The sequence below is a fragment of the Hyla sarda genome, chromosome 5 (assembly GCF_029499605.1).
Source record: "Hyla sarda isolate aHylSar1 chromosome 5, aHylSar1.hap1, whole genome shotgun sequence".
Taxonomy (NCBI): domain Eukaryota; kingdom Metazoa; phylum Chordata; class Amphibia; order Anura; family Hylidae; genus Hyla; species Hyla sarda.
Window position 1 is genome coordinate 81,364,981 of NC_079193.1, and position 26,813 is coordinate 81,391,793.

Genomic DNA, 26,813 nt, shown 5'->3' on the forward strand with positions numbered 1-26,813 from the left:
GACCGCCCCTCATACATGTCAGCACAGCCTGACCGCCCCTCATACATGTCAGCACAGGCTGACCGCCCCTCATACATGTCAGCACAGGCTGACCGCCCCTCATACATGTCAGCACAGGCTGACCGCCCCTCATACATGTCAGCACAGCCTGACCGCCCCTCATACATGTCAGCACAGCCTGACCGCCCCCCATACATGTCAGCACAGCCTGACCGCCCCTCATACATGTCAGCACAGCCTGACCGCCCCCCATACATGTCAGCACAGCCTGACCGCCCCCCATACATGTCAGCACAGCCTGACCGCCCCTCATACATGTCAGCACAGCCTGACCGCCCCTCATACATGTCAGCACAGCCTGACCGCCCCTCATACATGTCAGCACAGCCTGACCGCCCCCCATACATGTCAGCACAGCCTGACCGCCCCCCATACATGTCAGCACAGCCTGACCGCCCCCCATACATGTCAGCACAGCCTGACCGCCCCCCATACATGTCAGCACAGCCTGACCGCCCCCCATACATGTCAGCACAGCCTGACCGCCCCCCATACATGTCAGCACAGCCTGACCGCCCCTCATACATGTCAGAACAGCCTGACCGCCCCTCATACATGTCAGCACAGCCTGACCGCCCCTCATACATGTCAGCACAGCCTGACCGCCCCTCATACATGTCAGCACAGCCTGACCGCCCCTCATACATGTCAGCACAGCCTGACCGCCCCTCATGCATCTCAGCACAGCCTGACCGCCCCTCATACATGTCAGCACAGCCTGACCGCCCCTCATACATCTCAGCACAGCCTGACCACCCCCCATACATCTCGGCACAGACTGCCCCTCGTTATCCCTCCAGAAATTACTGACAGGAAGACTGGAGGCACGGGGAGGGGGGCGGACAGACTGGCCAATCACATGTTCCGATACATGAGGTGCCGTGCGATTCAGCCAATAGCAGGCCGGCTTTCATATTCACCCAGGAAGAGTGTGTGCTCTGGCTGGTTGTGCACTTGTCATTGTTTGGCGAGTAGTTGAGGCGGCCGGAGCGGCGCACGGACACGGTGAGATGGAAGCACAGCCCGGACACCCAGGGCCAGTGTGAGGGCTACAGCCGGGGCACAACCGGGAGACTCCCGCCTACCAGACTCATCCGGGTAAGAGGGCTGTATTGGTTATAGTGGTGGATACAAATGCTGCACATCAGCGGCTTCTGACAGGGTTTTACAGATGTTGACATCTGCCGTCTCTTCTCCCTGCCCGGAGCAATGGAAAGCAGGTACAACCCCATGTTATCCTGTGGGACTTCTCCATTATATAGATCAATGCTATATGGGGCGAACTAAAGTCGCTGTGTCCATGTAGTGCTCCAGCCTTATAATATACAGGAGAGATCCATGTAGTGCTCCAGCCTTATAATATACAGGAGAGATCCATGTAGTGCTCCAGCCTTATAATATACAGGAGAGATCCATGTAGTGCTCCAGCCTTATAATATACAGGAGAGATCCATGTAGTGCTCCAGCCTTATAATATACAGGAGAGATCCATGTAGTGCTCCAGCCTTATAATATACAGGAGAGATCCATGTAGTGCTCCAGCCTTATAATATACAGGACAGATCCATGTAGTGCTCCAGCCTTATAATATACAGGAGAGATCCATGTAGTGCTCCAGCCTTATAATATACAGGACAGATCCATGTAGTGCTCCAGCCTTATAATATACAGGAGAGATCCATGTAGTGCTCCAGCCTTATAATATACAGGAGAGATCCATGTAGTGCTCCAGCCTTATAATATACAGGAGAGATCCATGTAGTGCTCCAGCCTTATAATATACAGGACAGATCCATGTAGTGCTCCAGCCTTATAATATACAGGAGAGATCCATGTAGTGCTCCAGCCTTATAATATACAGGAGAGATCCATGTAGTGCTCCAGCCTTATAATATACAGGAGAGATCCATGTAGTGCTCCAGCCTTATAATATACAGGACAGATCCATGTAGTGCTCCAGTCTTATAATATACAGGAGAGATCCATGTAGTGCTCCAGCCTTATAATATACAGGACAGATCCATGTAGTGCTCCAGCCTTATAATATACAGGACAGATCCATGTAGTGCTCCAGCCTTATAATATACAGGAGAGATCCATGTAGTGCTCCAGCCTTATAATATACAGGAGAGATCCATGTAGTGCTCCAGCCTTATAATATACAGGAGAGATCCATGTAGTGCTCCAGCCTTATAATATACAGGAGAGATCCATGTAGTGCTCCAGCCTTATAATATACAGGAGAGATCCATGTAGTGCTCCAGCCTTATAATATACAGGAGAGATCCATGTAGTGCTCCAGCCTTATAATATACAGGAGAGATCCATGTAGTGCTCCAGCCTTATAATATACAGGAGAGATCCATGTAGTGCTCCAGCCTTATAATATACAGGAGAGATCCATGTAGTGCTCCAGCCTTGTAATATACAGGAGAGATCCATGTAGTGCTCCAGCCTTGTAATATACAGGAGAGATCCATGTAGTGCTCCAGCCTTGTAATATACAGGACAGATCCATGTAGTGCTCCAGCCTTGTAATATACAGGACAGATCCATGTAGTGCTCCAGCCTTGTAATATACAGGACAGATCCATGTAGTGCTCCAGCCTTGTAATATACAGGACAGATCCATGTAGTGCTCCAGCCTTGTAATATACAGGACAGATCCATGTAGTGCTCCAGCCTTGTAATATACAGGACAGATCCATGTAGTGCTCCAGCCTTGTAATATACAGGACAGATCCATGTAGTGCTCCAGCCTTGTAATATACAGGAGAGATCCATGTAGTGCTCCAGCCTTATAATATACAGGAGAGATCCATGTAGTGCTCCAGCCTTATAATATACAGGACAGATCCATGTAGTGCTCCAGCCTTATAATATACAGGACAGATCCATGTAGTGCTCCAGCCTTATAATATACAGGACAGATCCATGTAGTGCTCCAGCCTTATAATATACAGGACAGATCCATGTAGTGCTCCAGCCTTATAATATACAGGACAGATCCATGTAGTGCTCCAGCCTTATAATATACAGGACAGATCCATGTAGTGCTCCAGCCTTATAATATACAGGACAGATCCATGTAGTGCTCCAGCCTTATAATATACAGGAGAGATCCATGTAGTGCTCCAGCCTTATAATATACAGGAGAGATCCATGTAGTGCTCCAGCCTTATAATATACAGGAGAGATCCATGTAGTGCTCCAGCCTTATAATATACAGGAGAGATCCATGTAGTGCTCCAGCCTTATAATATACAGGAGAGATCCATGTAGTGCTCCAGCCTTATAATATACAGGAGAGATCCATGTAGTGCTCCAGCCTTATAATATACAGGAGAGATCCATGTAGTGCTCCAGCCTTATAATATACAGGAGAGATCCATGTAGTGCTCCAGCCTTATAATATACAGGAGAGATCCATGTAGTGCTCCAGCCTTATAATATACAGGAGAGATCCATGTAGTGCTCCAGCCTTATAATATACAGGAGAGATCCATGTAGTGCTCCAGCCTTATAATATACAGGAGAGATCCATGTAGTGCTCCAGCCTTATAATATACAGGACAGATCCATGTAGTGCTCCAGCCTTATAATATACAGGAGAGATCCATGTAGTGCTCCAGCCTTATAATATACAGGAGAGATCCATGTAGTGCTCCAGCCTTATAATATACAGGAGAGATCCATGTAGTGCTCCAGCCTTATAATATACAGGAGAGATCCATGTAGTGCTCCAGCCTTATAATATACAGGAGAGATCCATGTAGTGCTCCAGCCTTATAATATACAGGAGAGATCCATGTAGTGCTCCAGCCTTATAATATACAGGAGAGATCCATGTAGTGCTCCAGCCTTATAATATACAGGAGAGATCCATGTAGTGCTCCAGCCTTATAATATACAGGAGAGATCCATGTAGTGCTCCAGCCTTATAATATACAGGAGAGATCCATGTAGTGCTCCAGCCTTATAATATACAGGAGAGATCCATGTAGTGCTCCAGCCTTATAATATGCAGGAGAGATCCATGTAGTGCTCCAGCCTTATAATATACAGGAGAGATCCATGTAGTGCTCCAGCCTTATAATATACAGGAGAGATCCATGTAGTGCTCCAGCCTTATAATATACAGGAGAGATCCATGTAGTGCTCCAGCCTTATAATATACAGGAGAGATCCATGTAGTGCTCCAGCCTTATAATATACAGGAGAGATCCATGTAGTGCTCCAGCCTTATAATATACAGGAGAGATCCATGTAGTGCTCCAACTCTATAGTATACAGGACAGTGCAGATCCCTGTATCAGTAACAGCACAGATAGGACACATTAGTTATCCTTGTTGTCATTATATCAGAAATGAAAATGTAAGGCAAGGAAACTGTAGATGTGTCCTGGGGAGTTTCACAACACTCTATAGTTTTTCCCAATCAATGTGTCACGTGCTGTTGCAAAACAACAATTGCCACAGCTGAAGGCACATTGCTTGGAAAATACTGTTCTCACAACTAGACAACCCAGACTGGCTCAGAAACCAACAGAGATGTTCATTAACCATTGGCTTTGGCTCCATATACTAGCTATTTGTACTTTCTATACGGTATTAATCCTTCCTTTATATTTCTCATTCCTTTTTAATACACTTTGGCTTTGGCTAATAAACTGCAGTGGCTGTTTTAAAAAATAAATTAAATAAATAAATAACGCTAAATGGAATCCCAAGCCTTAGGTCACAGAACTTATTTTCCCTGGTGTGGTTAGACTACTTGATAGAAAAGCCATTGCTCCTGAGAAATGATTTCTTTTACTTCTATTATTTAGACTAGTTTTCTTGGAATGTGCTGTGTTGTACTAGCCAGTTTAAAGTTCAGTGCCTTGTGTGTTCGGAAAATCTCTTCTTTCTTTGTAGCTGGGTCAGGTTTACACATTGCACGTTTTATCCCAAACATGGAATAGATACAGAAGAGAGAATTCATTGCTTAGATGAAAAAAACTAAAATAAAAACAAACTTTAACTCACCTTCCTACATTCCCCTGTTGCGCCGGTATCGGCGTCCCATTCCTCCGGTGCTTCTAAGCTCCGTGCTTCTTAGGTTTGGAACGTCACAGTACTATCAGCGTATCGCCGGCCGCAGCGATGTCCTGCCTCGGCCAGTGATAGGCTGACTGCACTGTCATGTAAGGAGCCGGCCAGAGCCAGTGTTTCCCAACTAGGGGTGCCTCCAGCTGTTGCAAAACTACTACTCCCAGCATGCCCGGACAGCCGTTGGCTGTCCGGCATGCTGGGAGTTGTTGTTTTGCAACAGCTGGAGGGCCTACTGTAGGTATAGTATATTATACAGACCCCTGTCCATCCCAGACCCCTGTCCATCCCAGAACCCTGACTCCCCTTCCCAGTTGCTGCAGGGACCGTCCGGGGAGGGTGAGCCGGGCCATCCATCCTTCCTGTAGTGTCCGGCGGCATTCCTGGTGGAGGGTGAACCAGTCCGGGCTGTCCTTCTTCTCCGGGGGTCATCTTCTCCACTCAGGGCAGGCTCCGGCCTAGTAATGCTGCATAGACGCCGCTGCGCAGCGACGCACCTGACGTAGACAGCGTTTATGCAGCGTACTAGGCCGGAGCCTGCCCGGAGTGGAGAAGAGGACCCCCGGAGAAGGACGGCCCGGACCAGTTCACCCTCCACCCGGAACGCCCCCGGACACTACAGGAAGGATGGCCCGGACCACCCCCATTACGGGTAAGTTTAATTTTTTTTATTGACTCGGAGGGTGGGGAAGGGGCCCGACCGGTATAGTGGTATGGGCAAAAATCCATACCGGTATACCGCCCAGCACTACGTATACAGGAACTGTATTGCAAAAACGTGATGTGAATGCACCCGTAGTCTGTCTAGATCTAGACTCTAGATCGCTTGGTTCATGGCTCAGATACATCTTGTAATGAATAAAGTGCCCTTGTCAGATACAGCAAGTAGGGCTCTGAAAACCTGCTGCCATAAGTATAAAGTAACATAGCACACCTTTTTTGTATGTGTGTATGTATATATATATATATATATATATATATATATATATATATATATATATATATATATATATATATATAATGTGTGTGTGTGTATATAAAAAAAAATTCATAAATATATATATATTTTGTATAAAAAGCTTTGTTTGATTAGCCCTTTCAATCCTCTATAAATATAAAGGCCCTTCTTAGTATTGAATTCTCACTATGGTTTTTTTTTCTGCTCCGTTTAACAACATCTATTTTTAATGAAAATACAAGATTTCATTTCAGACCTGATGAGCACATTGCAAAGTGATGCTGCCTGGTGATAGGAGTAATAAATAGGTCGTTGTGGATTAAACTGTAGTAAATCTACTTGAGAAATAATGTCCTTTTGTAGAGAAGTACCATAAGCTTTATTTATTTCTTCATTTATGAAGCAGGACATTTCTCTAGATGCCATGTAGAAACATTTAGTTGGCTTCCTCCCAGATATGATGAATGTCCATCCACAGTAGGTAAGGGTTGTTCTTTTGTACAGTTCACAAGTGTGTAAGGACATAATGGCTTTGAGGCCGCTGATGGACGTGAATGGAGAAGAATAAAGGTTTTACCGCAGACAGATTATTGGAGCCATCCAGCAGTTAAATCATTAAACAAGCTTTTTGCTGCTTTCAACACAAATCCAGCTGTTCTGCTAAATGGAGCTGAAGGTTGGAGCACAACAGTAGACGAAATAATAGAAAAGATTATTTTACCACGATTAGGCTGTAATTCTGTTCATGGCACGTGGGTGGGGGGGGGGGGGGGGGGGGGGGGGGAATGTCCGTTTTATGTTGTGTGCTGCGGAGATCAGTGTTGACTGAAGCCATAGTTATAAGGGTGTTTACTCAGTAAATAGTGCTTAGTGCTGTTTTGTACTTAGTCATGAGTCTCAGGAAAGCTTGGTTCGTTCTGCCATACACGGATAGGTAGAGAGTATCTGCATTGTATATCTCTCTACATATGTTACTGACATATGTTGCGGATTCTATTTTCACTCATAATGCCCAACCTATGAGCTTACTTTTTAGTGTTAATATACAGTAATTTAGTGTAATTGTTGTAAAATGAAAAGTTATGCAAATTTCTCATGTATGTTGTGTTTCACTTCCTCACCAGCTTCAAGATCTCTGCTGTCCATTTCTGCCATCGTTCTCATTCACATTCAGAAGCAGCAAACAGTCCTGACCTACTTCTCACAGCTAAAAGTAAGGTACAGTGGCTCCAGGCCAACGCATTTTACCTTTACTGACATATCGTAGATGACAGAGATTTGTGCGGCTGATTATCTCACCAAGGACTACAAGGGCTAGCAAAAAGTCGTAAAGAATAAATAGGGTTTATAGGATACATATCCTTTAATCTTTTATTAAAGAATTAAAAGAAGAACCACAGACAACAATGTATTATGTTACAGCAATAAATTGAGAGGAGCCAGAAAAGGCAAACACAGCCCCTTATCTGTACAAACAGGATATAACTTTGGATGAGGCAATAGGACAACTGTCCTTTTCACAAACTTCTGACTTTGCCTAGTGCCAAGACTATACAGTGGTCTCTAAACTATATCCCTCCATATCTTGCAAAACTACAACTCCTAGCTTGCCCACATAGCTGTTTGTTATCTGGGCATGCTGGGAGTTGTAGTTTTGCAACATCTGGAGGTCCACATTTTGGAGATCACTGTGCACTGGTCTAAAAACTGTAGCCCTCCAGATGTTGCAAAACTGCAAATCCCAGCATGCCCAGACAACAAACAGCTGTCTCAGCGTGCTGGGAGTTGTAGTTGGGTACCTCCAGCTGTTGCATAACTACATCTCCCAGCATGCCCTTCGGTGATTAGTACATGCTGGGAGTTGTAGTTTTTTAACAGCTGGAGGCACACTGGCTGGAAAATACTGAGTTAGGTAACAGAACCTAACTGAATGTTTTCCAACCAGTGTGCCTCCAGCTGTTGCAAAAGTACAACTCCCAGCATGCATGGTCTGTCAGTACATGCTGGGAGTTGTAGTTTTGAAACAGCTGGAGGTTTGCCCCCCCCCCCCCCATGTGAATGTACAGGGGCAGGTTTACAGTAAATTTCCTGCTTCAAGTTTGGGCTGCGGCAAATTTTTCGCCGCAGCGCAAACTCCTAGCGGGAAACTCACCGTAACCCGACAGTGCGAAAGTACCCTAAAAACGCTACACTACACTAACACATAATAAAGGGTAAAACTCAACATATACACCCCCTTACACTGTCTCCCCCCCCCAATAAAAATGTAAAACTTCTTGTACGGCAGTGTTTCCAAAACGGAGCCTCCAGCTGCTGCAAAACAACAACTCCCAGCATTTCTGGACAGCCACTGAGTGTCCAGGCATGCTGGGAGTTTAGCAACAGCTGGAGGCACCCTGTTTGGGAATCACTGGTGTAGAATACCCCTATGTCCACCCCAATGCAATCCGTAATTTAGTCCTCAAATGCGCATGGCGCTCTCTCACTTCGGAGCCCTGTCGTATTTCAAGGAAACAGTTTAGGGCCACATATGGGGTATCTCTGTACTCGGGAGAAATTGCACTACAAATTTTGGGGGTCTTTTACTGCTTTACCATTTTGGAAACTACACCCCTTACGGAATGTAACAAGGCTTATAGTGAGCCTTAACACCCCACAGGTGTTTGACGAATTTTCATTAAAGTTGGATGGGAAAATGAAGAAATTTTTTTTTCACTAAAATGCTGGTGTTACCCTAAATTTTTCATTTTCACAAGGGAAAATAGGAAAAAAGCCCCCCCAAATTTGTAACCCCATCTCTTCTGAGTAAGAACATACCCCATATGTGAATTTAAAGTGCTCTGTGGCGAACTACAATGCTCAGAAGAGAAGGAGCGCCATTGGGATTTTGAAGAGAAACTTTGTCCGGAATTGAAGGCCACATGTGTTTACAAAGCCCCCATAGTGCCAGAACAATAGACCCCCGACACATGTGACCCCATTTTGGAAACTACACCCCTCATGTAATGTAATAAGGGTTACATTGAGAATTTACGCCCCACAGGTGTCTGACAGATTTTTGGAACAGTGGTCCGTAAAAATGAAAAAATTAATTTTTCATTTGCACAGCCCAATGTTCCAAAGATCTGTCAAACGTCAGTGGGGTGTAAATACTCACTGCACCCCTTTTTAAATTCTGTGATGGGTGTAGTTTCCAAAATGGGGTCACATGTGGGGGGGTCCACTGTTCTGGCACCACGGGGGGCTTTGTAAACGCACATGGCCCCTGACTACCATTCCAAACGAATTCTCTTTCCAAAAGCTCAATGGCGCTCCTCCTCTTCTGAGCATTGTAGTTCGCCAGCAGAGAATTTTACATCATAACATGGGGTATTTCCAGAAATGGGGTTACAAATTTTGGGGGTCATTTTCTCCTATTACCCCTTGTAAAAATGTAAAATTTAGGGGAAAAACTGCATTTTAGTAAAAAAAAACATTTTTTTTTCATTAACACATCCAACTTTAACTAAAAGTCGTCAAACACCTGTGGGGTGTTAAGGCTAACTGGACCCCTTGTTACATGCCTTGAGGGGTGTAGTTTCCAAAATGGTATGCCATGTGTGGATTTCTGCTGTTCTGGCACCATAGGGGCTTCCTAAATGTGACATGCCCCCCAAAAACCATTTCAGAAAAATTCACTCTCCAAAATCCCATTGTCGCTCCTTCCCTTCTGAGCCCTCTACTTCGCCCGCCGAACACTTGACATACACATATGAGGTATTTCCTTACTCGAGAGAAATTGGGTTACAAATTTTGGGGGCTTTTTCTCCTATTACCACTTGTAAAAATTCAAAAACTGGGTCTACAAGCATGCGAGTGTAAAAAATGAAGATTTTGAATTTTCTCCTTCACTTTGCTGCTATTCCTGTGAAACACCTAAAGGGTTAATACACTTACTGAATGTCATTTTGAATACTTTGAGGGGTGCAGTTTTTATAATTGGGTCATTTATGGGGTATTTCTAGTATGAAGGCCCCTCAAATCCACTTCAAAACTAAACTGGTCCCTGAAAAATTGCGATTTTGAAAATTTTGTGAAAAATTTGAAAATTGCTGCTGAACTTTGAAGCTCTCTGATGTCTTCCAAAAGTAAAAACATGTTAACTTTATGATGCAGTCATAAAGTAGACATAATGTATATGTGAATCAATGTATAATTTATTTGGAATATCCATTTTCCTTATAAGCAGAGAGCTTCAAGCTAAATTTTCAATTTTTTCATCAAATTTTGGAATTTTTCACCAAGAAATGATACAAGTATCGACAAAATTTTACCACTAACATAAAGTAGAATATGTCACGAAAAAAATAATCCCGGAATCAGAATGAAAGGTAAAAGCATCCCAGAGTTATTAATGCTTGAAGTGACAGTGGTCAGATGTCCGGGTCCTTAAGGTATATTTGGGCTGGGTCCTTAAGGTATTAAACCGAAGTGCCCAGCCAGTCCCAGGACACCTCCAGACCTTAAAGGACAAGTCTCACAGTAAAAAATTGTTCAGTTTTTAGTGCAGAAAGTAAAGTTTTATATAGGTTTGTAAATCACTTCCATTACCAATGCTGCTTAGAAACAAGCTTTTTCTGCATTCTTCTGTCTGACAGGAAATTCAGCTGTTCCAGGTTTTCATGACTTGCGACCCCCTATTCAGGCTGTTATCAGCAGCATCCCGGGGCCGTGACGTGACAATTACCCAGAAAACCCCTGTGCTGCAGAGAGCTCCCTGTGCTCGGCCTTAGCCCCTCCCATCTGATGAATATTCACACTGTCCTCCCTCTGTTCTGCAGTGATTGGCTGAGCAGCACTGCCTATATGCGGCTGATTCAGATCATAGCAGCCCCAGCAAACAGGCTGATTCTCTCCCCTCTCCTTGCTAATGTTTTCACACTGAGAACGGAGGAGAGGGGGGAGGGGGCTGCCAGTGTAGAGCTGTCACACTGAGCACTGGGGAGAGAGGAGAGGAGTGCAGGGCAGAGAAGGAGGGAGGTGATTGTGCCACTGTAAAGCTGTTTCACTGAGAGGAGGAGGGGGAGGGAGTGATTTTACAGTGTAAAACTGCAGCTTCAACTCCAGGGTCCCTCTCTCTGAGCACTGAGATTAGTTTGTTTCCTCGTGGCCACCCTGCTGTATAGGGCTATGATTGGAGCTCAGTGTTATGTGGTCACCCTGCTGTATAGGGCTATGATTGGAGCTCAGTGTTATGTGGGAGTGACTAGCAGAGCTGTGGGAGTGACTAACATAAGTTAGGGGTGGTAACAAGCTCTCTGCTCAGGCAGCTGAGAGCAGGAAATGTGAGCAGTGCATGTAGGGAAATGTAGTCTTTGAGATCACAGGCATAGCCACCATAACCAGGAAGTAACTGGAATTTATGAGCTGAATAGCCGGTGAATGGGGGCCGGAAAAAAAATCACAAACATGTCAGAGAGGTGGTAGGTGAATATACTATGGAATGGCTAGGTATTTTTTTTCTTTGCTGCATGGGATATCTCCTTTAAAGGAGATATCCAGTGGTGCCTTTGGCAATCTCAGGCTCTGCCATAGAGTTGTATTGAGGGGGTGTGTCAGCCGCTGCTTCCTGCAGTGGTCAATGGGTGCTGTCTGGCCAGCGAGCCAGGGCCCTGTACAGGTGATTGTGGGGGGACCCCAGCGGTCAGACCCCCCGCGATCTGAAACTCATCCCCTATCCTTAGGATAAGGGGATACGTTTTTAACCACTGGACTACTCCTTTAAAGGAGAAGGACTTCGCTCCAGTCCGTGGACACATGGGACAAACAACCCGCACTGATAATATAGATTATGGTAGGGTAAGTGGACACTGTCCCATATGGTTTATTTTATTTTTTAATGGTGGATCTATTTACTGTTTTAGGCTAAGGAAGCTCCTGAAAACACTAAGTGTAAGAGTAAGGAATGTGTACTATGTAGTAAAAAGCTGGATTCTGCTTGTATTAGTTCGCATTGTGAATCCTGTGTGAAGAAGATTCTGGAGGATGTGTCTCCAGCATTTACCAAGAGCATGCAAGAAGTAGTCAGAGAAGAAATCGGGGCATGTATGTCGACTTGGTCCTCTGTATAGCCGGGTGCGAGTACCAAAGTGGCTTCCTTACCAAAGAGGCAGATTATTTTGAGATGGAAGGAGGAGAATTGGAGGGGGGATTCTCAAGTTTTGGATGAATATTATAGCGGTGCTCTTTTTCTTACGGAGAATGTGGACGGATTGGTTCGAGTGGTTAGAACGATTATGAAGCTAGAGGATAAAGTCAAGCCCATGTCTGTGCAAGACCGTATGTTTGAGCGTTTTACACCAAAAAAGACAATTGCCTTTCCAGTTCATGATTCCTTATCTACTATCATAAAGTCTGAATGGCAGAAGCCAGATAAAAAGTTTGCTGTGGTACCAGGAATTATAAAAAGAAAATATCCTTTTCGAGAAGAGGATTCTGTGAATTGGGGCAGATCCCCTAAAATCGGTCCACCTGTAGCTAAAATGGCTTAGAAAAAGCTGCCCTACCATTTGAGGTTGCTGGTTCTCTAAAGGTACAGTTGGATAGGTAGGCGGATGGCTTCCTGAAATAGACCTGGAAGGCAGCTGCTGGCTCCTTTTTTAGACCCGTGATTGCTACCACATCAGTAGCCAGATCTCTAAGCGGCTGGATTGATCAGCTGGGGATCAAATCAGAGATGGTACCCCAAGAGAACAGCTATTACAATCAATCCTTTCTTCAGCGGCAGCAGCAGACATTATTTCAGATGCTTCTGCAGATACCTTAAAGCTGTTTGGTAAAAAGTAGGGATCGACCGATATTGATTTTTATAAGGCTGATACCGATAATCTGTGACCTTTCAGGTCGATAGCCGATAACTTATACCGGTATTCCGGTATAAGTTATCGGCTATTTCCCGCCCCACAGAAGCCGCTGAAGATCAATGATTTAAAACGGCTTGTGCAGGGCCAGAGACCGCTTGCTATCGGCAAGGTAATTGGCGATAGCGATAATGTCCGAAATAATGAATATCGACCAAACCAATAATCAGTCGATCCCTAGTAAAGAATTGGATCAAGTTTTGAAAAAGGCCTCTGATAGGAAGAAAAGTTTCCCATATGTTCTTTCCTTTCCCTCCCAGAATAAAAAGCCCTTTCAGGGGAGGGGGAGAGGGAGGGGGGGGGGGATCTTCGTAGGGGTTCATTTAGGACCAAAGATTGGAGAGGCCAAAAGAGAGGTAGAGAGATCTTCACTGAAATTAGGTCTGGAAGTAAATCTAGAGAAATCCCAGCTAGTTCTTTTCCAAATATGCTTCTTCCTAAGGATAGGGCTAAATTCTCTGTTTTTCCTCAGTCCAAAGTAGCTCTGGTTCAGAAGAGGGTTTCTCAGTTGTTTGAACCGCGGGAGATTTCAGTAAGGTTGGCTATGTCAGTTCTGGGCCTGTTAACCTCCAGCATCGCGAGCTGGTACCTTAGAACGGCCACCTGTGCCAGAGAGCTGGGACATCCAGCAACTTCGGTGGGCGGTCCTCCGAGGGGAATAGCAGCCTGTGTCATCCCTTTTATATGCAAGTTGTTTCTGATCCTGTTTCCTGTCCCGCGGATGAGGGGGCGGTCTCTCCATGGGTGCCGTCGTGAGCTTGTCGGTAAGAGTAATTTGTTTTTCCCTATCCTGAGTATAGGGGATAACTTGTATTCATGGGCAAATCCCTTTTAACTTGAGTGTGCATGTGTATTTGTGGTTGCCTAGAGTGTAGGCAAGGCAATTTTTTTTTCTCATTAGAAGTTTTATAAATGTTTGCATATTGACAAAAACAGGAACAGAAAAAAAATATAAAACAATTGGCGGTAGGCACATCGCCCAAATGGTAGTAAATGAATGGTGACATAGACAAGAAGACACAGCACACACACGACACAGCAACAGCTATGTATGGAAACTAATCCAACCAGCTGTGGGAACACTAAAGTGCCAGAAGCAGAGCATGGAAGCCCCAAAGGTAAATGTACAAAAGGAGAAATGCAACAGATACATAAGCAGGAGAGAACATGACATGAAGGAACCCTAACTGGTCGGATAGGTAAAAGAACGGCATGTGTCACGGCAGACTACATAAAAAAAAAAAAAAATAGAAGAGAGTAGAGGAAGGGCTCATGGCTCACAAGGTTGCCTGAGTCGGAGAGGCTACAGTATCTCTGAGAAGACAGCCAATCTATCTAGGCAAGGCAATTTTTGTTGAAGCAAAAATAGATCTAACATCTATGTCTAGCCTTAGGCTATGTTCACATTGTGTCACACAAGAAGAACAAGGCGTATAAAGATCAAGTACAAATGTAAATTTTATTAAACATAACTTCAATCATAGACATACATTTAAAACCAACTAAAATAAAAATACAATTACAATAATCAGGAATTAAAAACAGAGATAAGTCTATATAATGTAAAAAAACGGAGATCCCCAGAACTATAGAATATATGAGACGTAAAATAATGTAATATGTGATTATCGGTCACTATCAACACTGGTGGCCAGCAGTAAAGACAACTTTAGTAGGTATATACAGTATAAGCTCACATTTACCCTTTAGAAAGGTATAACAAGATGACCCATATTTAGGAGTCTATCTATTGTGCAGATTACATAAATGCAGAGCAATATTTACCTAGTTGGGATACAACGGGACCTCTGACACCCAACGTTTTCTCTATATCTGCTTTTTCCGAGGTGTAGTCAAAGGGTATAATGGACCTTCTTTATATATCTATAGTGAATCAATCACTGAAAGCTAATGATGAAATGCATCATCATCACGGAAATCGTGAGAGATCGCGTCATCATCACAGAGATCGCGAGAGCCCCAAATGCCGTTCAGGGCATATCGTGAGAATGCGCTAACTAACTAACTAGATGTGTACAATGTATACTCCCGCGCAATAGAGCATGTCATCACAATTCCCATAGTGTTCCGCAGGTCATACACGTCATGCAACTGCAGTTCATGAGGTAATGGCCTAGTCACGAGACCCTCGAGTCACATGACAATTTGGTCTCTGAATTGGCCATTAGTGAATTCCCCATTAATATTATGATTTATCCACCATCTTAACACTGAGTGCACTCATTATCGCATACACATTCTAGGCAGGACATTATCTTGAGCCTTGTTGCATGACCGCGAGCATCGGAGCCTTGCTCACATCATACACAGCAGGTTCCGGCTGCTTTCAGCAACCGGGGACCCGCTGGTAATGGCCGACATCCGCAATCACGCGGATGTTCGTCATTAAACCCTCAGATGCTGTGATCGGTACAGATCACGGCATCTGTAGCAATGCGCATGTAAAAATAGATGATCAGATTGCCCTCAGCGCTGCCGCGGTGATCCGATCATCTGTAATGTCGGCTGGAGGTCCACTCACCTGCCTCCGTCAGTCCTCCCGGTGTCTCCTGCTCTGGTCTGAGATCAAACAGACCAGAGCAGAAGATAGCCGATAATACTGATCAGTGCTATGTCCTACGCATAGCAGTGAACAGTATTATCAACCAAATGATTGCTATAGATAGTCCCCTATGGGACATAAAAAGTGTTTAAAAAAAAAAGATGAAAAATTTAAAAATATCAAAAGGGAAAAATCCCCTCCCCCAATGAAAATTGTCCGTTTTTCCCATTTTACCCCCCAAAAAAGTAATTTGTTTCTTTTTAATAAACATATTTGGTATCGCCGCGTGCGTAAATGTCCAAACTATCAAAATATAATGTTAATGATCACGTATGGTGAATGGCGTAAACGTAAAAAATAAAAGTCCAAAAATGCTGCTTTTTTGTCACATTTTATTCCAAAAAAAAATTTATAAAAAATGATCTAAAAGTTTTATATATGCAAATTTGGTATCGATTAAAAAGTACAGATGACGGCGCAAAAAATGAGCCCTCATACCTCCCTATGTACGAAAAAATGAAAAAGTTATAGGTGGTCAAAATAGGTCGATTTTACATTACTGATTTTGTACAAAAAGTTTTAGATTTATATTTTTGTACAGCTTAAAAAAAAATATAAAAATAAAAAAAAGTATCTACCCATCGGTATCATGTTATTCGTATTGACCCACAAAATAAAGAACACGTCATTTTTACTGTAAAGTGTATAGTGTGAAAACGAAAACCTCCAAAATGTGCAAAATTGTGGTTTTCATTTACCGTATTTATCGGCGTATAACACGCACTTTTTAGGCTAAAATTTTTAGCCTAAAGTCTGTGTGCGTGTTCTACGCCGATACACCCCCAGGAAAGGCAGGGGGAGAGAGGCCGTCGCTGCCCGCTTCTCTCCCCCTGCCTTTCCTGGGGTCTAGAGCGCTGCTGTCGGCCCTTCTCACCTCCTGGCTATCGGCGCCGCCGCTGCCCGTTCTGTCCCCCTGACTATCTGTGCCGGCGCCCCATTGCCGGCGCCGATAGCCAGGGGGAGAGAAGCGGCGCCGACAGCCAGGGGGAGAGAAGGGGCAGCGGCACCCATTGCCGGCGCCGCTGCCCCGTTGCCTCCCCCCATCCCCGGTGGCATAATTACCTGAGTCGGGTCCGCGCTGCTGCAGGCCTCCGGCGTGCGTCCCCGGCGTCGTTGCTATGCGCTGAACGGCACGGCGCATGACGTCAGTGCGCCGTGCCGTGCATAGCAACGACGCAGGGGACGCACGCCGGAGGCCTGCAGCAGCGCGGACCCCACTCAGGTAATTATGCCACCGGGGATGGGGGGAGGCAACGGGGCAGCGGCGCCGGCACCGATAGTCAGGGGGACAGAACGGGCAGCGGCGCCGATAGCCAGGGGGTGAGAAGGGCCGACAGCAGCGCTCTAGACCCCAGGAAAGGCAGGGGGAGAGAAGCGGGCAGCGACGGCCTCTCTCCCCCTGCCTTTCCTGGGGGTATATCGGGGTATACACGCGCACACACGCACCCTCATTTTACCATGGATATTTGGGTAAAAAACTTTTTTTACCCAAATATCCTTGGTAAAATGAGGGTGCGTGTTATAGGCCGGTGCGTGGTATACCCCGATAAATACGGTACATTTCCTCCCTAAAAAAAAAAAAAATTGGGGGGGAATTTGCCGTACATTTTATGGTAAAATGTTGAGGTTTCATTAAAGTACAATTGGTCATGCAAAAAAAACAAGCCCTTATATGGGTCTATAGATAGAAATATAAAAGAGTTATGGATTTTAGAAGGCGAGGAGGAAAAACGAAAACGCAAAAATAAAATTGGCCTGGTCCTGAAGGTCATAAGGGGCTTGGTCCTTAAGCGGTTATAGTCCCATTCAGTAATACAGCGGTTTAGTCTTGCGATTCCCGAGAGCAAGTTGTCATGTGACTCGGGGGTCTCGTGACTAGGCCGTTACCTCGTGATCTGCAGTGGCATGACGTATATGACCGGCGGAACACATGATCCAGGTAGCTATCGGAATGGCGATGACACGCTCTACTGGGCGGAGTACACATTCTAATCTAGTTAATGAGCGTTTTCTCGTGATATGCCCTGTACGGCATTCGGGGCTCTCACGATCTCAGTGATGATGCCGCGTTTTCTTTGATGACACATTTCATAATTAGTTTTCAGTGGTTGGTTCACTTTAGATTTATATAGAAGGTCCATTACCCCCTTTGACTACGCCACGGTAGAAGCCGATATAGCAAAACGTTGGGTGTCTGAGGTCCTGTCGTATCTCCACTAGGTAAATATTGCTCTGCATTTGTGTAAACAGCACAATGGGTAGACTCCTAAATATGGGTCATCTTGTTATACCTTTCTAAACGGTATATGCGGGCTTATATATCCCTACCAAGGTTGTCTTTACTGCGGCCACCAGTGTTGATAGTGACCGATAATCCCATATTACATTATTTGATACCTCTTATATATTCTGTAGTTCTGGGGACCACCGTTTCTACATTGGGCAGACTTATCTGTTTGTAATTCCTGATGATTGTAATTGTATTTTTATTTTAGTTGGTTTTAAATGTATGTCTATGATTGCAGTTATGTTTAATAAAATTTACATTTGTACTTTATCTGCATACACCTTGTTCTTCTTGTGTGATACCATATCAAGCGTAGGGTCGTATATTTGAATAGGCATTTTTTGTGTATACATATGGTCACATGGTGGAATGTCCGCACAGAAAATTTCCGTGCAGACATTCCATCGACCCAAGTGCCGGCAGAAAGTTCAAGCGCTGGGATTGTTTGGATATGCGCTGTCTCGTAGACTGCAATGCATTTTAATTGCAGACTCTGCAGAAAGAATGGATATGACTATGTGAACAGTGCAGCAGAATCCCATTAAAATTAATCGGACTCTGCTGCTGCGAAATGTCTGTGCAGAATTCTGCACGTAAATTCAATCGTGTGAAGAAAAAGACACTGACCAAATTCTGATGAAACTGATGAAAATGTGGGATCCCAGTCTTGACTTTGACGGGTAGGAAAATACGCAGCAGCAAATACACAGCAATATACGGCACGTGTGACCCTACCCTAAATGTAGGAACTCTGCTGGATGGGTTTATTCTAGTTTTGTTTCTGATCCTGTGGACCAGATCTGAAGAAAGGCTCTTAATTTTTGTAATTTTTTTTTTTTTGTATTTCAGAAGCAGCTTGAGAATTTTTGAGGAAGAGAAGTTTCCTAAAATGAACAGTACACGTGACCGCTTTCCCTTCGGTTTTGTTCTGTGTGTGACCTCTTGAGAAGAAGTAGATTTCCAGTGGAAGTGGAGCAGAGGGTGAAGTAACATGTATTTAACATTCTCCAGAAAGTCTGTATCTCAGAAACTGAGCATTATACTACTTGCCTTTGGATTCATTTGGGGCCTCATGTTGCTACGATACACCATTCAGTATCCCAGGCACCAGAGCAGCACCGAGCTCAGAGAGCAGATCTTAGACCTGAGCAGAAGATATGTGAAAGCCTTGGCTGAAGAGAATAAAGACATTGTAAACGGAGGCAGTGGAAGCTCCATGGCAGGATATGGTAAGACATGCAGCAAGTGAGAAGTTTTTTCTTTGTTCATTTACACTGGGCAAGATGTATTTGAGATACTTTATATAATGTTATTTAGCAAGAGGGATGCTTAATTACTTTACTATAGTAATATGCTATTACTATAGTAGGAATATTATTATAAACCAGTGTTTCCCAACCAGGGAGCCTCCAGCTGTTGCATAACAAACTCCCAGCATGCCCGGACAGCCAAAGGCTGTCCGGGCATGCTAGAAGTTGCAGTTTTGCAACAGCTGGAGGCACCCTGGTTGGTAAAAACTTATATAATAATGATACTGTGTTTATCTGTGCAGCTTTGATTGTCTTCTGACATGTCATTGAGAAGTTGGCATTAGTAGGGGGTCTTTGTGAACCTGAACATATCGCAAAATTTAAATGATCCCACTAGGGCTTCTTTGGATTAAACGTTGGCTTCCCAGAAATGTATTCATATGTAGTACGGACTAAGTTGGCTACAAACCTAAGACAACAGTGCTACAAAGAAACCAGTAATAACCATGCTACCAACGCAATACAGAAATCTTAGATAAAAGCCTAAGGACAATGCAGTTCCTTGAGAGGTTGAGATTTTTTAGATGTCTCAGTAACCGATCAGAGCTGCATAACATCTTAAGATAAATATTTCAGAATAGTATTGACAACAGAAATGTACAGAAGTTCATGGGGTTCTGCAGTATATAACCAGTGCACCTTATGTGTGGGTCTAGGTCTGACAAGTCAGTCATCCCAATAAAACACTCTAGCCAAGGCAAAATGACTTTGGCATCGCTGTCTGCACAGAATTGTGAAACGTGATAAACAATTGCAGCACTAAAAGCTGACGTCCTTTCCAAGTAATGACAAATTTAACCCCTTCCGCTGTAGGAGCTATGCATACGTCCCAGTTGCTAACATGTTTGTGTTACTGGACGTATGCATACCTTCTAGCGATCTCGTGCACTGCAGGAGATCGGCGGCAGGACCTGGGTCACCCCACAGCTGCTGAGGCCGGGATCACACCGGTCTCAGCTGCTTAAACTCTATAGGTTCCGTGATCAGTACTGATCAAGGCATCTATAGGATTGACAGGGGGAGGAGGGTCCCCTTGTTCCCCTACTGCGACCCTGTGATGCGATCACTGGGTCGTGTTGGTTACCATGGCAGCAGGAGGCCCACTGATGGCAGCCTGTGAGGTCGAGTCATAGGATGGATTGCACAGGCTTAATGTCAATGTGATGCTGACAGGGATACCGTGCTGCAGTTTAGTATAACGGTTAAAAAGTAAAAAAAAAAAGTAAAATAAAAGGTAAAAAAATAAAATGCCCCTTTCCCAATAAAGCTCTGTATTATCTGACATGATTAAAACATGGAATAAAAAAGATCAAAAGGTAGCATGTATCGCACAAATGGTACCAATAAAAAGTACAGCTCGTCCTGCAAAAAATAATAGGGCAACAAAAAGAAAAAAATTGGGCATTGCCATAATCGTACCAACTCACAGAATAAATAATATAATTTTTACCACAGTGAATGCCATAAAAAAATATTTAAAATAAACTCCAAAATTGTTAAAATTTTTCACAATATTTTGAAATTTTTCACAAATGCTGCATGTATCAACAAAGATTTACCACTAATATAAAGTACAATATGTCAAGAAAAAATGATCTTCGAATTAGGGCTGGGCGGTATGGCCAAATATGTGTATTGCGGTATTTTTGTAACTTATGGCGGTTCCACGGTATATAGCGGTATTCCCAAACCAGCATTGCGGTATTGGTTAAAATTCATATTGTGTAGCACAAAAATGTCGGTATTCGGTGTGAACCAGTATACCGCCCAGCCCTACTAAGAATTAGGTTGCTCAGTGAAACATGCCAAAGTTATTACCACTTAGAGACACGTGCCAGATTTTAAATATTGGGCTTGGTGATTTAAAGTGGTATTCCAGGGTTTACTAACTATGCTGCCCATTATGCAAAGTTATGTTAGTTCTACATTTACTCTGCGGCAGATTTTCCACGTTTATACGGTCCCCCAAGTTCAGCATTCTGTTGTGGTATCTGGTTTCTATGTCGTTTATCTTGAGCCGATTCCGAGATTCTTTGCGGCTCGAAACAGCTGATGTCAAAGGGCTTGGCTTCTTCTTGTCTTTCCTGACAAGCCAGCTCCCTGATGATGCGTGCTGGGTCATACTGATGGACTGCACATTGGGTCATACAGATGGACTGCACATGTCATCAGGGGGCTGACTTATCAAAAAAGACAAGAAGCCAAGCCCCTTGACATGAGCTGAACATCAGGATCGTGCAATCGGCTCGAGACAGATGACATCTATACCGCAACTGAATGGTGAACCTGGGGGAACATATAAACATGAAAAAAGTGGATGATTCGCTGCAGAGCTGTACAGCAAGTAAATGTAGAACGAACATAAATTTTAACTAATGGTAAAGAAATTGGGGCTCAGGGTCAATGAATATTGGATAAAAAGTTTTTGTTTAGGTAAAAATGATAAACAATGAATATAGTAGTGGTCTGTTACTCTCAGGGCCCTTGTAGGTCAACAGTTGTGAGTCACAGACCACTACTATATTCATTATTTATCATTTTTACCTAAATAAAAACGTTTTATTAAATATTTGTTGACCCTGAGCCCCAATTTCTTTACCATTGTATTTATTGTTCGATACCGTGGGTATAGGTGTTATTTGGGTAGCTCAGGTCATAGGTCGCTAGTTTGGTAAGAGCCTCTCCAATCCTTTTTCTCATAAATGTAAACTATCCTGCCCATTATGCAAAGTTAAAGGAACTATCTAGGATTGAAAAACTTAAGCTTTTGATCGTAGGGGGGTCCGTCCGCTGCGACCCCCGCTATCTCCCGTATGGGGCCCCGGCAGTCTATGGGAAGGAGGCATGTCGATCGCCCCACAAAGTGGTGGCTGACACACCTCCTCAATACAACGCTGCCTTTGGCAATCTCCGGCTCTGCCATAGCGCTGTATTGAGGGGGCGTGTCGGCTGCTGCTTCGTGCGGTGGTCAACTCGCGCTCTCTGGCCAGAGAGAAGGGGCTCTGTACGGGAAAGCGCGGGGGTCCCAGCGGTTGGATCCCCCGTGATCTGAAACTTATCCCCTATCTTTAGGATAGGGGATAAGTTTTTTTTCAGTCCTGGATATCCCCCTCAATAAACCCCAGAATACCACTTTTTGGTTAAAAAATAAATAAATAAATAAAAAAAAAGGCAGCATAGCGTTGGCTATTAAAGGGGTACTCCAGTGGGAAAACTTTTTTTTTTTTTTTTTTTTTTAAATGAACTGGTGCCAGAAAGTTTAAATAGATTTGTAAATTACTTCTATTAAACAATCTTTATCCTTCCAGTACTTATTAGCAGTTGTATGCTACAAAGGAAATTCTTTGTTTCTGCATTTCTTTTTTATCTTGTCCACAGTGCTCTCTGCTGACACCTCTGTCCGTGTCAGGAACTGTCCAGAGCAGCATAGGTTTGCTGTGGGGATTTTCTCCTGCTCTGGACAGTTCCTGATACGATCATCAGGTGTCAGCAGAGAGCACTGTGGACAAGACAAAAAAGACATTCAAAAAGCAAAAAATTTCCTCTGTAGCATACAGCTGGTAAAAAGTACTGGAAGGATAAAGATTTTTTTCAGTAGAAGTAATTTACAAATCTGTTTAACTTTCTAGCACCAGCTGATAAAAAAAAAAAAATAATAATAATAATAATAATAATTTTCCACCGGAGTACCCCTTTAAAGGAAATCTGTAATCAGTGTCACCTACACTAACCTGTCGGTACAGACAGTGCAGTTGACACTGCAGACAACAATACTCACCTGGTCCCGTTCCGTGCTCTGGTTCTTCCGCTGTATTTTCCGTTCTGGGGCCGACTTTGAGCATGTGCGCAGCTTAGTGATGTCACTGCTGCTGCTTCTCTACTGGGTCCCGCTGCTAGCAAACAGCAGCAGTGACGTCAATAAGCTCTGTCCATGCTCCAAGTTGGCCCCAGAAAGGAAAATACAGCGGAAGATTGCGGGAGAACCAGAGCACAGAAAAGGACTAGGTTATCAGCAGGGTCACCTGCACTACCTGTCTGTGTCTGTATATGTGTAATATATATATTATTATACACTGAAATCTCCCAATAGGGGACACCTCCCAATAGTGGACACCTCCCAATAGGGGACACCTCCCAATAGCGGACAGTTTTTAATTCCCCGGTAGAGTCCCATAAGACAATGTATTTGCACACTCCCAATAGTTGATGCAGACACTCCCAATAGGGGACAACCAGGCTTATGTGCCGGCCCTACCTTGTACACAGGGTCGCCGTCAGGGGGTACAGCCAATATCCCAGTAAGGGGCCCAGATTTCCAAGGGGCCCCTGCCCCTACTGCAGCCCCCTGCAGCAACCCCAGCACGGAAGCAGAAGACCGCTGTTTAAACAGTGGACTTCTGCTTCTGTACATCTACTGGCCTCATCATTCACCCCCCTCCTTCCCTGATTTCCCCCCCCCCCCTTTCCTCTTGGGGTATAAGGGGTGGAAGAAATGATTGGGGGATAGGGGACATAAAAAGGCACTGGGAGATTTTACTGTAATATTTCTTTTTATCATGTTTTATAGGTAATTACACTCTGGAGTTAGTACAGTACAGTATTTGGTCATTCAGAAAGGTTTTTGAGCCTTTTTTCCCAATAGGGGACCTCTCTCAACAGCAGGCCCTTTTTTGTTTTTTATTCCCCATGAGTGTCTGCGATTGGGAGATTCTACTGTGTGTGTGTGTATATATATATATATGTGTATATATATATTTTGTGCGTGTGTGTGTATATATATATATATATATATATATATATATATATATATATAATATATATAAATATTTACAGTAACCCCCCGACATGCGATGGCCCCGACATATGATAAAATCGACATACGATGGCCTCACAGAGGCCATCGCATGTCGATGTTGGCATCGACATACGATGCTTTTATATGTCGGGGCCATCGCATTAACTGCTATCTGACAGCGCAAAATGCTTAAGCTGCTGTCGGATAGCAGTTTAAGCATCCCGGACAGGTTCGCTTACCTATTCCCGCTGCTCCGGGTCCACTTCGCGATCCTCCGGCGTCTTCTGCATCTTCTCCAGGGTCCGGGCCTCGCTTTCCGGAGTTGCAGCGTAATAACGTCACCAGAAAGCGAGGCCCGGACCCTGCAGAAGATGCGGAAGAAGCCAGAGGATCCCGAAGAAGACACCGGAGCAGCGGGGCAGCATCGGGAGCGGTGAGGACGCGGTCCGGAGCGGCAGGGACAGGTGAGTATAACTTCCTATACTTTACATTGCACGGATCCCTCAACATACGATGGATTCGACAAACGATGGGTCGTTTGGAACGAATTGCCATCGTATGTTGAGGGACCACTGTAATTGTAGAATTCTTTACTACAAAGAGATTTCCATTTAAAACACTAGTTTAAAGAAGCATACAATGAGAAAATGTAAATAATTTAACATGCATAAGAAAGCCAATTTTCAGTGTTCCCTAAAGGGAGAGGGGGGGGGGGGGGAAGAGAAACCCCTACAATTTACTTATTTTTTTTCCTTGACTGTTAAAATTTTCTCTGACCCTTTTTTTTTTTTTTTTAAAGGATAACCAGATATCTTATTTCTTTTTTCTAATGTTCGTTTCCAAACAGATGCTCCGGAACATAGACTTATCCAGTTATGTAGAATTAAGAGTTTGGCATTAAAAATATCTTTGATCAAAAGTCACTCTTAAAGGGGTTATCATTGCCATTGCACAGTATATAAAAAAATAAACCTTTACTTACCTCCAGCATTCCTCTGGTGTCCCACTACGGTCCCGGCCGGGATACTCTTCATGTCAAAAATCATGACACTTGAGTGATGTCGGTATCCAGAGTGTCCTACTGCCCCTTAACCAATTAAAGGAGTACTCCGGCGCGCACTTTTCTCATTTTATCCCGTCCGGGCTGCAAAATAAAAGAAAACAAACTTTCTCTTACCTGCCAACGAGCCCCCGGAGCTCCGGTACAGGTGTTCGGTCCCCGGGCGGTATTTTTCTTACTTCCTGTTAGCCCGGCACGTCACACGGAGCTTCAGCCTATCACCGGCCGCAGCGATGTCCCGCCTCAGCCGGTGATAGGCTGAACACCATCTTCAACACCGACCGTTGTGCAAAGTATTTTAACAAGGAGAGTTTTGAAGGGGCACCAGGTGGGGGCTTTTTAATAATCCTACCATGAAGCTTTTATTGATTCTATGTTAGTGGAAGTGCTCCGGCACCAGTGTCAGACTTGGGAACGTAGTAGCTATATGAGTGGTGTTATGTGCCTGTCCTTCCGCACGGAACTTGGTGGTGCAATGCGTTCTATACACTAGCAAGATACATCCAATAGACAAGAGAAGCAGAGAATAACGCAGCACTCACCGCATGTTCTTTGTTCACCTTCTTCTTCGGTTTTAAAATGTACAGACAGGTACAGCAGTTGAGAGGAGACCTAGCGTGCGGGGGGATGTGGGTGGCGACGGACCGTTGCGTGCCATCAAGAAGGCCTGACGAAGTGCCGGGAGCACGCAACGGTCCGTCGCCACCCACATCCCCCCGCACGCTAGGTCTCCTCTCAACTTCTGTACCTGTCTGCACATTTTAAAACCGAATAAAGAAGAAGGTGAACAAAGAACATGTGGTGAGTGCTGCGTTATTCTCTGCTTCTTTTGTCTATTGGATGTATCTTTTATTGATTCTGATGATAGCAATGCAAAAAAAATCTGAAAACTATTCAAACTGCGCCCTTTCGGGCCATAATAAAACAAACAGTAGAGGGCACATAACAATAAAAGATTCCACCAAGTGGGCCAGGAAAGGCAATAAGTAGTACTAATAATGAAATAATATAGTGACATAGCAATACAAAGTAAGATAAAAGCGAGGACGGCTACCCCTCACTACAAAATTACCAGTGCTCTATCATTAAAGAGACCAATAGGGGCTTTTTAATTGGAACTCTGCGCCCTCTTGAGCCCACACAAAGGTTGTGATGGTTTTTACTAATAATATATACTATTTTAAAAGAATTGTAATTAATTATAAAATAATCCTGACTTTATGCATATGAAGCCTAATAAGCAGAGACTTCCTGTTCCATAGAGATAATTTTTCAGCAGTTTCATTATTACGTACAGGTTTAGAGTGAATGGTGACACAGTATATAGATTACATAGGCTCACACCATTCACAAAATAGGTTGGTTACAGCTTCCCTGCAGCCTTCCATTCCCCTCAGAATGACCTCTGCACAGGTATGGGAGAATTACTGTACTTTTGCATGGTTAGAAATCCCGCCCATAATGTCAACTCCAGACTTTTTTTTCCTATCGTGGCTGTTCCCCTCACCCTTACCAAATGTTCAGGTGTATGGGTGGGGGTCTGGAGAGAAAGCTGTTAAGTGTGTGGCCACCTAAATTTAAGCCTTGTTATGGGTAACAAAAGGAAGGAAATGCTGGTTAACTTTAAGGTCACATTTTTTTTAGGTTTGCTCCCAGCACACAATGCCAAGTGTCTCAGTAGGCCCACATTATTACATTGAACACCAAAAGAGGTGTCATTTTAGACCTTT

General features: G+C 44.1%; 1 protein-coding gene across 3 annotated transcripts in view; it reads left to right on the forward strand.

Annotated features, from left to right (window-relative positions):
• The first annotated feature begins 843 nt into the window (after window positions 1-843).
• CCDC126 (coiled-coil domain containing 126) overlaps window positions 844-26,813 on the forward strand; it is a 63,251-nt gene continuing 37,281 nt past the window's right edge. Inside the window, exons 1-3 of one of the 3 annotated variants that reach the window (XM_056519802.1) lie at window positions 844-1,158; window positions 7,234-7,327; window positions 18,768-19,147. In XM_056519802.1, the coding sequence (XP_056375777.1) occupies window positions 18,910-19,147 (238 nt within the window). In that variant the 5' untranslated portion in view covers window positions 844-1,158; window positions 7,234-7,327; window positions 18,768-18,909. The remainder of the gene's footprint in view (window positions 1,159-7,233; window positions 7,328-18,767; window positions 19,148-26,813) is intronic. The other 2 variants (XM_056519801.1, XM_056519803.1) reach the window with 2 other exon arrangements.